The sequence below is a fragment of the Camelina sativa genome, chromosome 14 (genome assembly GCF_000633955.1).
Source record: "Camelina sativa cultivar DH55 chromosome 14, Cs, whole genome shotgun sequence".
NCBI lineage: Eukaryota > Viridiplantae > Streptophyta > Magnoliopsida > Brassicales > Brassicaceae > Camelina > Camelina sativa.
The window spans coordinates 2,283,378-2,293,650 of NC_025698.1; the positions used below are offsets into that span (position 1 = coordinate 2,283,378).

Below are 10,273 nucleotides of genomic sequence, written 5' to 3' on the forward strand. Positions count from 1 at the left end.
CTGCAAGTAAAAAAGTATAGAGACTCCATCTTCATTTTGCTGTTCTAAGCCAAATATGGAGAAAAGAACATCCTCTGAAAAGTATGGTGTCAGGACCCTATGCAAAAGAAAATTGGGGGAAGTTAAGAGATGTATCGTAATGGAAAATGCATCCATAGATGAAGGTGCAAAACATGGCCATAAATTTTGAAAGTGACTGGAACCTACGAGAAGGAAAGCATGTTGCGGATCTTGGGTGCAGCAGGCATGTCCATGAATAGTGAATTTGAAAAGAAAGTAAGACGCCTTCGAGCTTCCAAGTTGGACGGAACATCCATAGCTGACTCCTTGACAGTAAGCAAAAGATGAAGCCTCTTAATCTGCAAAAGAACAAAAACGGAGGACATCGGACAAACCACTTAAGACTCCCCTCATGCCCAAAGAGATCAAATGCACTACTGTAGTGGAAACAAGAATGAGATAAACGGAATAATTATTTTAAGGAAGAGACTTGCTTTTTCTTTCCAAGCTTCTGTTTGAGAGTAAACTGGGAATCGAAGTTGGCTGAAATATTTGCGCTGTTGATGAAGAGGGGTCATGAAGTCGTACTTGACATAAGCTCCATTGTTGGCAGTCTCTAGTAAGCTATGGAATAGATACTCTAAATCAGAGTGCTTCAAACGAAAAATGATTGATCACTTCGAAGACAGCTCATACAAATGATCTTACCTTGGGACTTCTTCTTCCATGATATCTCTAGTCACCACTTCTAACATGTTCAGCAAGACAATTACAATTTGATCCTTGTCCTCCTCCCTGTTTTGTAGCTGTTGCAAGTAGACCAACCTCAGTTATTTTCATGCTAAGTTTGGCACAGATAGTCATCATTGTTATGCTACAGTATGTACCAAATATTCGATTAGCCGAACAAACTGGCCATACAGATCAGGAAGGGCACTCAGGTTCAGTTCTGTTAGCAGTGTTTCGTTCTCAATATGTACATCAATCTTTGAGAAAATGTCGTTTATGACCCTGGACAAGAACATATATAAGTTAGGAAAGGTTATGTAAGTCCTGAGTTGGAACAAAGGCAATGGATATAGAAACTTACTGTCCTTCTCGTTCTCCTACGACCAAATAATTAATGAGATTCTTAAACGAGGCATAGCATTCTCTAACTGCACAAGTCATGTAGCTGTCAACAGCCAATCTCTTTTTCAGTTCACGGTCTTTTCCGTTGCTGTCTTTAGCCATATCCAAAGCTATTGGGATCTATGACGTATAATCATGAACATTTAGAATACACCAACATCTAGAACACAAAAACGCAAAATGTAACAGCAGACGTAAGTCAAAAGATAAATCTTCACCTTACTAGCCAGTAGAAAAGGTGGCCACCGGATAAGATCCAAATCAGGGTCAGACCAATATGGCACAAGCAAAAGTTCCATTTCCCTGTACATTATCACAGAACTCTTATAACCACATTTGTAATTACTTTTTCAAACGTGAATTGAAAGTAGAGTAGTTATAGGTTTTTGAACCAGGAAGCCGGAGAGGTGATTTCAGAGAGAGTAAAAGGCAGAGAAAGTAAGAGCGGCCAAGTGCTGATTTGGGTGAGACCAACATGAACACCAGGTACAGAATAACTTGTCTGCATTTGAAAGTTAGATAGTTGATGAGAGGGTGAGTTAGACTCCTGAAAAGACCAATCTGTTTAAGGTGAGTAGGGCTTCCTCACTGTTCTTTTGAAACCAACGGTAATGTCATAAGACCCCAAATAAAGTTTTAACTTCTAAGTACTACTCACCTTAAAATGATTAATATTTTCATAAATCTAACTCCCTTTCTCGTCAGATATATAACTTTGTAACACATGCAAGTTCATACTGTAACTGGTGTTCATGTCCTCACCTTCTATGGATGTCGGTCTCACTAAAATCAACACTGGGCAGTTGTTATCTCCTCTGCCTTTTACTCTCTTCAAAACCTCCTCTCCAACTTACTCGTTTAGAACCTGTAACTAGTCTTCTTTCTATCAAAGTTCATTTTCAGACGGGGATAAGAATGAAAAGATTCAAAGGCAAACCGAACCTATCACTAATCAAGTCCTCTTCTCGGAAACTACTGATTATTTTGTTCCACATCTGAGCAAACCGCGCCGCTTCCTTGTCTTTACTAGATGGAAGCTGAATAGAAAAAGAGAACACAACCTTAGATAAAACTCTACAAAAAAACAAAAGGTAGTGAAAATCACTTAGCATAACAGCAGTAACCAGACCTGATCAAACTTGCGAGAGAAGGTCGCCCTAAATCCCTTTTTCTTTATATCCTCGGTCTTATCATGTGGTACCAAGCAATCATTAAAGGCCCCTGGTATGGACTCAAATCTCGACCTCAACATTCCAAGTGTTCGGATCTGAAGTGAAACAAAGTTCTTTTTAAGACACCATCTCTTGAAAACTAAAGTGAGTGTACGCTTTTTAACAACAATAAACCTCTCCAAGACGGCGGAAAGCTCCATTTAAACCTCCAACCAGAGTTGAAACTATAGCATACCATATTTGAGTGTCCATGAAATAAACCTGCATATAGAAGTTAGCATACCACAGAGGAAACCATAAGAACAAAAGAAGATATGGGAATGAACAAGTATGCGCAAACTCACGAGAATAACTGGCGACCAGAGCGCAATGACGACGCCTATATTACTCTTGGCTGCAGAAACCAAAGAAACAACGGCATGATTATTTAATAAAACAGCATTATGCAATAAGCAAATCCTGATATTCTGTTATCCGTTACCATGAGGGAAAAACTCATGCCAGCTGTAGACGGATATATGGATTCGCATTATATCTTTGGTTGGACCAACAAGGGGCTTAATCTGCATCGAAGACGGAAAGCATGAAATTTTTTACACTCATGGACTGAGATGAATGTCATTAGAATCTTAATGGCTGTTAGTAGAGAAAATCACGTTTCCAACTTCCAAATAAAAGTTTCTTGCATATCGCTCATGCTAGACAACACAACACAACAATACGATAAAATGTTATACCTCAGCGTAATAACTGAATGCCAGCTTCGAAATCAGCAGAACGATCCAAAACATTGTGTACCTAGAAATCATTTGCGCGTCATCATTAAGCAGTGCTGAAAAAACACCCAACATTCCGACCTATAAGTTTTAGAGTCCTTACTTGAAAAGTGACAAAGCGCTCTCATGCATACCCCTTCCTATATACAGACGAGGCTGTATCACAAAAAAAAACATGATAAGACCACCTTTTTAATTTAATATCACGGACTTAATTTTTCAAAATAAAAGCACATGAATAAACTACCTGAGACCACCACATCATCAGCATCATTATCTTAAAGTCAGACCTTTCAATATAACGCCGAATGAATGGAAACAGAAAAAGCAACGCTGAAAGCATGTTTGGGGATAAGTAGATAAGAATAGCCACTATGAAAAGGGAAGGTGAATTATGGCTGTGTCCCCCAAACCAATTCTTTATGGTCTGAGCAAAACCAGAAGCGTCTTTCCGACTGTATGCGTAAGTAACTGGCATGACCACAACCCATACTGCAGCCGCACCAACTTTCAAGACGTATCTGAGTTTCACATAGAGTGACATGCTATGTCTTGCCTTCCAGCTGAGGGCTATGTCAAGGACAGCTGCAATATTGAAGTCAAACAATCAGAAAACTCGAAGGTCAAACTAATAATTGGTAGGAAAACATCATATTTCGAGAGGACACTAAGACAACTAAACTATTTCACTCATAACAGAGGATGCTAAACAGCAAGCTATACTATGCATGATCACCTTGTGCAAGCTTTAGTATAGCTGCTGTAATGAAGACGCTCAAAACCTTTAGGAAGACATCACCCTGAAAGATGGCGCTCAACTCTCCGGATCCATTCCATGCAATAACAATCATTGCCTAGACAAAAGTTCTACATTAAACAACAAAAGAAAACACAAATTTAAAATACATTCATATTAACTACAATATTTTGGTACCTGCAAACACAGGATATAAAAGCTCCACATTCTATCAAAACTTCTAAATATGTGCCAGAAGGAGCGTATCTCGACAAAATTGACTTTGCCCATCCACCGATCTCCACTACTTGATTTTATCTGTAGCATTACGAACATAATCAAAAAAATTATAAGATAAAAAAAAAACTGATGCAAATGAAGTAAAAAAAAATGTACTGGTTGAAATAACTTTAAGACATGACGATCAGCCTAAGCTGATACAGCAAGATCTATCATAACACTTAAAATTACAAGTTTATGATCCATTAGACCAATTAATGCAAAGATTTGCATAAGCAGAGAATACATATACGACCCATTTTTCAGTCTCTATCACTCATACCTCACTTCTCTCAAGCCGAAGTTCTTCAGCTGTCCGACAAAAGAAATCAGCATCGGCCCGCATAGGCCACCCTAGACGAAAACATCGAATTGACCTGCATAGTTTCAGGGACAAGGAATTTAGACCACCCAGAATTTTGTAAGGATCGGATAGCGTGACATTCCAAAAAGGATATAAGATTATCATCTGCATTTACCAAAAATATTCATTCAAGTCATCATAGTTTCTCCACACAGAATGCTTTGACTTTCCTCCTCTACTTCTCTTTGCTTCCTGTAATGCACAAAGATCTAGATTAAAAAAAAAAATAGGTGAAGAACCTTGAAAGCTTGAGAATAAAAGATGGCCACGACTAGAATAACTGAAGTGAGTGGAGTGGAACCTTTGCTATTGTCTCGTATATTGGAGTAACTACTTTCTGCAGGAAAGCTTCTTCGTCACCACCATAAGCTGGCTTTACATGCTCCCCTGTCATGGGACTAACACTACCAGCCAACATACCATACAACTCGAAAGCCATCTGAACACAGAACAGGTACGAAAAATCATAATTAAACTTAAACAGCTATGAAAATGCTCACATATAATTAAAATTTTAACTAACTAAAGTGAATCCATACATGGTGATATATGTAACAGAGGCATTCTGGCATGAATCTCAGGTTAGCTGCTTCTCCCCATATTAAAAGATAAAGTCCCATGTAGAGCAATTTACGTTGTTGTACCTCTTGTTGAATAGTCGGCAACCTTCAAGTGCCAACAAGAGGATAAGCAGACAGAAAGGTATAAGCAGCATATGTTTTCAAATCTTTCAGACGTTAAAATGAGAAACTCTCACCAAAGGCTGCTTTTCCGACCCAAATACTTGCACCACTTTTTGTAGTTTCTGAAAAGTTTCTTCATCACTATGGTCAAGGCGCGATCATCCAACTAGAGCAAATATTGAACACAAACACTTAGTGCAAGTTAAACTGCCTAGGTAGAGAGCAAACAAGATATCATCACAAAATGCATACCTTTGGTTGTTGTTCAGGTCTTGGAAATTGTCGGATGTGGACATTAGCAAGTAACAAGATCAAGTGCTCTCTTTGATTCGAAACATTGTCTTTCTGCAGTTTAAAGGTTGAACAACATTCAGTACAGACTTAAACTTCAAGTCAAATAATTAAAACAGGATATTCACTAACATCACCTGAAAACCAAACATAGACTGAAGCCAGTCTAAAATGTCTTCATCGAGTTTCTTCTTGTGACCTGCTGCCCATGGTAAGCCCCTTGTATTTCTAAGAGCGGCTACAGCAGCTTGTATCTGCAGAACAGTATTCAAACAGATTATGTGAACTGAAATACAATAAAACAGAAAAATAGAAGGTAAGCTGAGAAGCTGGATAACCTCAGGCAATCTCATTATAGCTTGATTCTGACTATCAGGGTCGAGGGGAAGTATATTGTAAGGCACGTAAATCTGGGTTTTCTCTTCAACCTTATTGTGCGTTTCCAAAATCTACAGCAGAGAAAAAAAGGATGATCAGAGACAAATTTGATAATCCAGATCACAACAGTTTCAAGATGTTTTTCCAAAGCATTAACAAAGATCATCATCATCACCTCATCAGCCACTTCCACATCTTCTGTTTGATTAACAGCCTTCAAGACTTCAAAGAGAACGGCAGCAGTTTGATAGGCCTTTGTAAGTTGAGCACTATAGGGGGTAAAAGGATTGTAATATGAATGAATAACTCAGTAAGAGAAAGCTATAAGGAAAACCGAAAACTATGGAGGAATCTGTTTCATCAAACACAAACCGGTCAGCTATATCAGCAGCATTAAGCAAAGCTTGGATGTATTTCTTGTAGTAGTGTTGATAGAAACTCTGCATTTCACGCGCATCACTCTTTTGCCTTCCTGCCAAAGTTGTTTCATTCTCCTGGAGAAGCAATCAGAAACAAAAACAACAAGTGTTTTAACACGTAACACAACATGTTACAGCAGAATCATACAAATTGTTGACATCCATTTACCCTTTCTAATCGTTGAAGAAGCGCGGTCTTAAACTGTCTCACACCACGCCCACCTGAAGTTGGATCAAGCCTATGTGCCTTCTCAAACGCGTAAAACCGACCTGTTAGCATCATCATCATCCACAACTGTATCATTCAAAAAGCTCGTTTAAGATGTTCAATCAGAATCAAGTTTCGAAAATTGTTACAACTCACAAAGGTAAGCAACACGTGGATTACTAGCTTCAACTTCATTAGCCACACGAAGAATGGGAGCAATCTCCACTAAAGATGATGGAACCACTTCACTATCAAGCATAGCTTCTCCGAGACTACCAACAGTCTGAGTCCGCAGAATCCGCCTCTGTGGCGGAGGCGGATCAGGTTCCCTTCTTTGAGACATCTTCTAAATCTCTTCAGAAGAATCAATCTGAGCTACCAAAGTAAACTATTTAGTCAAAACCTTGAAAGACTTTGTGAACCGAAGGAAAACAAAAAAACCAAACATAGAAAGAGAGAAGACAAGAAGTAGAATCCAATTTTAAAGTATAGTAATTGGGAAGCTAATTCTGATTCATCTTCACAAAAAGGAAAAAGAAAATACTACTGTAGGCGCAATGAACGGGAAAAGATGTTTCCTTTTTTTTTTATAAAGAAACATAGAAAAGATCCAACCGAAACCCAGTAGTAAAGTAGCCGACGATGTAAAGCGCAAAACAGATACTTTAACAATCCAATTCAACAACTCCATAGCTAAAATACAAGATACTTGTGGTCCTAGAGAAACATAAAAAGGATTAAACTTTCCAAGCTTAAAACGAACACGATTGAGAAAGCTCTAACTTTTGTTATTGTTTTTTGACAACGATTGAGAGAAAGCTCCAATTACAAGACCTAGAAGACGAAGCATCCAGTCTCTCACTCAAATAGGGTAAGCGAAACGCATAATCAGGAAAAGACATCCAATTTCATTATCTAGGAGTTGAAGAAAACGAAACCCATAATCAAAAAAAAAAGGTGAAACGAGACCCAGAGAGAGAATTGAAGCATCACCTGACGACAAACAGAGGAAGAGAGAGAGAGAAGCAGAGGAACCCTTGAAGATCTAAAACAGCATCAGATATGCGACCAAGCTACAGTTGTATTACAAAAAAAAAAAAGCAATCATCTTTCTTTCGAGCACTTAATAAAAAACGAGTCTCCGGCGAGATAACTCCGGAGAGAGAGAGAGGAAAGCAACGGCTACAAGACAGGCGCCAAGTAAGTTTCAGTAAGGTAGAGACCTTTCCTTTTCTGCAGCTTTTCTTTTTCTCCAATCGTATACTGCCACGTCACCCTTTACGTATTATATAACGTCATATATTTATTTTTTTTGGAAGCTGCTGGGTCCTTTTCCTAATACTATATGTGTGTGTAAAACAATAAAATTATAAAAAAAAATATAACGAGAGTTTTTTTTTCTCTTTGATAAATTAAAAGAGCTCATACCAACTTTATTTAATTACTTAAAAGCTTCATTATTATTTTTTCAGTCATGATAAAAGTGTATTATTAATAAGGGTTTTATAGTTTAGTCATGTGTGGGGTCGTTGAATTCAGAGATCATCCTCCAACTTATCTTCCTTTCGAATTTCCAAATAATAATAATACAAAAAAAAAAAGTTTAAAACTCTAATTAATTAGATAAGTCACAAGAGTAAACAAGTAATCAATTTCTCGCGTCAAGACAAATATTTATGATCACAGAGGAGTATTAAAAAACCAATTGTTGTATCAAAGTGTCACGTCGAATTTGTCCATTAGTCAAAACCATTGATTGATGTTGAGATATTTATTCCTGCTAAGATGCTCACTATTCTCCAATAAATCACACGTTGTTATCTAGTAGTATTTAATAAACTCATATAATGCTTTTACTGTTTCATTATCACAATATAACTTTATTTGGGGTTATTATGCGATGAGTTTGTGGTTTAGATTCAAAAAAATGCATCTAAGACTCAGTGGAGATACTATCCTTTCCATTTATTAGTAGTATACAAAAGTTACTTCTAAGCTTTTTTTTCTTCCCAACCTTTCAACCAAAATAAAGAAACTTAAAGGAAAAATCAAACAGATAATTGCTCAAAAGTTGAAAAATTGAGTCATATTGAGTCATAAAAGAAAACAAACATGAAATTGCAAGTAGGACCTTTTTCATCATGCTTCTTTAGTTAAAGCTGTGTAGACTGGATACTATATAAACTATATCAACAACATTTACGTTTTCACCATTTATATGTTTACTTACGTTACATTATATATTGGTCACATACTCTCCGCACGTCATTCTCTTTTGGGTAACTCATCTTTTGATAAATTGTATTACTATCTAGTATCTACTATACTCTCTTTCGCGTTACAAGTTGTCGTCATTACTTAAGCCTATTGATGCTTGTGACCTCCGCAGTTAAGCAGGTCTGCAATTTCCCGTCCATTTCCATATACTGTTTAATTATTAAATACAATTAAGTTAACATTATTTTCAAAAAAAAAGACAACAAAACATCTGTGGATGCTTGTAAGTTATAATTCTTTATTTCTTATACAAGTACGTACTAATATGTTTATCCTTTATATATTACCAATTCACTTCCAAAAGATATGCATAAATATATGGTGACAGAGAGCTCAACTAACACGCTGACGTTTTGTTTCTCTCGTTTAACAAGGTCTCACGTCAATTCTCTGTTTTCTGACGTTTGAATCATTATACTATAATTAATTTAGGATTGGCATGTGAAGATAGACACAAACATTATCCCATATATATAGAGCAGTAGAGTTTGTATTATTTTTCTCAGCAATTAACAATATGAAAAAGGCATTGTGAACTTGACCAAAAATTGCTTTGAGCTTCCTCTTTTTCTTTTTTCCATCAAGGAGAAACTGTTCAGAGAAACAATATTGTGACTCACTTATTATTATACCGTATATTTCTAGAATCATGACTCAATTAATTGAATGAAAAAGTGATTGTACATCATATCAGCAAAATTTGAATTTTTTGATCAAATTGAGAATTGACACTTATTCTACTGTATGTTAACTGAATTGCTTTGCACGAAATAAAATTACTTATAACAAATTTCTTTTTCCATCAAATAATTTCTTGAGCAAAATGTATTTACATGGACCATGGTCATAAACTTATTCATATGTTCTTTTAAAAAGAATCATATAATAATTACATATTTTGCAAATAATTGTTTTTTTGTAATATTTGACTAGTCCGCTAGTTCGTATAATTATTGGAAGACATTTAATGATCAACGTGGTCATGTAGATTAGGATATCCAACCATTAAGGCTTCATTCCATAAATATCATCTTGGGTACAATTGACGCAAAACTTTGCCGTCAAAAAGGAAAAAGAAATTGATGCAAAATTTCAGTTTCTGACCAGTGAGAGTATAAATCTTTAAATGTCTCAGATCAGTTTGGGAGTGACAAGACTAACTATTGTCTTCTTATAAGATAGATATCAAATGGGCACGTAACTCATAAGCTAGACTTTGGGTTGGGTTTACCTACCGGCTTTATATATTGGGCTGGTTAGATTTCAAGGAACACATGTCAATTGTTTTTGTCACGACGCTGAGTTATGCAATTTGATGAAATATGGAAATGTATAGAAAACTCATGCCTTATGCTGTTATGCACAAGTAATCCTGTCATGTTTTTTTGTCATGCGGGGCTGCTATAGCTTAGAGGTCTTGTTGCAGATTGAAAATAATTTCAGTTCTTAAGGCTTGACTTCGGAACTATGTAACTAGAATAATTCCTCTGTTTTCGAAAGTATTAGAAAAATAGTACTTTTTATTATGAATACAGAACCTATAAGACATAGCTAGTTGT

At 36.5% G+C, this 10,273-nt stretch overlaps 1 protein-coding gene across 1 annotated transcript in view; it reads right to left on the reverse strand.

Annotated features, from left to right (window-relative positions):
* The window catches only part of LOC104739093 (callose synthase 1), a 14,051-nt gene extending 6,284 nt beyond the window's left edge, over positions 1–7,767 (reverse strand). The window contains exons 1-29 of the mRNA XM_019236239.1: positions 7,431–7,767; positions 6,594–6,807; positions 6,399–6,499; positions 6,183–6,304; positions 5,986–6,079; positions 5,771–5,881; positions 5,570–5,686; positions 5,394–5,486; positions 5,216–5,307; positions 4,998–5,124; positions 4,760–4,897; positions 4,574–4,650; positions 4,378–4,471; positions 4,014–4,133; positions 3,816–3,933; positions 3,327–3,664; positions 3,183–3,235; positions 3,041–3,101; positions 2,785–2,866; positions 2,648–2,697; positions 2,478–2,564; positions 2,261–2,398; positions 2,074–2,168; positions 1,350–1,434; positions 1,091–1,251; positions 888–1,011; positions 709–806; positions 495–624; positions 208–359 (exon numbers count right to left, since the gene is read on the reverse strand). Of these exons, the coding sequence (XP_019091784.1) occupies positions 208–359; positions 495–624; positions 709–806; positions 888–1,011; positions 1,091–1,251; positions 1,350–1,434; positions 2,074–2,168; positions 2,261–2,398; positions 2,478–2,564; positions 2,648–2,697; positions 2,785–2,866; positions 3,041–3,101; positions 3,183–3,235; positions 3,327–3,664; positions 3,816–3,933; positions 4,014–4,133; positions 4,378–4,471; positions 4,574–4,650; positions 4,760–4,897; positions 4,998–5,124; positions 5,216–5,307; positions 5,394–5,486; positions 5,570–5,686; positions 5,771–5,881; positions 5,986–6,079; positions 6,183–6,304; positions 6,399–6,499; positions 6,594–6,780 (3,245 nt within the window). The 5' untranslated portion in view covers positions 6,781–6,807; positions 7,431–7,767. The remainder of the gene's footprint in view (positions 1–207; positions 360–494; positions 625–708; positions 807–887; positions 1,012–1,090; positions 1,252–1,349; positions 1,435–2,073; positions 2,169–2,260; positions 2,399–2,477; positions 2,565–2,647; positions 2,698–2,784; positions 2,867–3,040; positions 3,102–3,182; positions 3,236–3,326; positions 3,665–3,815; positions 3,934–4,013; positions 4,134–4,377; positions 4,472–4,573; positions 4,651–4,759; positions 4,898–4,997; positions 5,125–5,215; positions 5,308–5,393; positions 5,487–5,569; positions 5,687–5,770; positions 5,882–5,985; positions 6,080–6,182; positions 6,305–6,398; positions 6,500–6,593; positions 6,808–7,430) is intronic.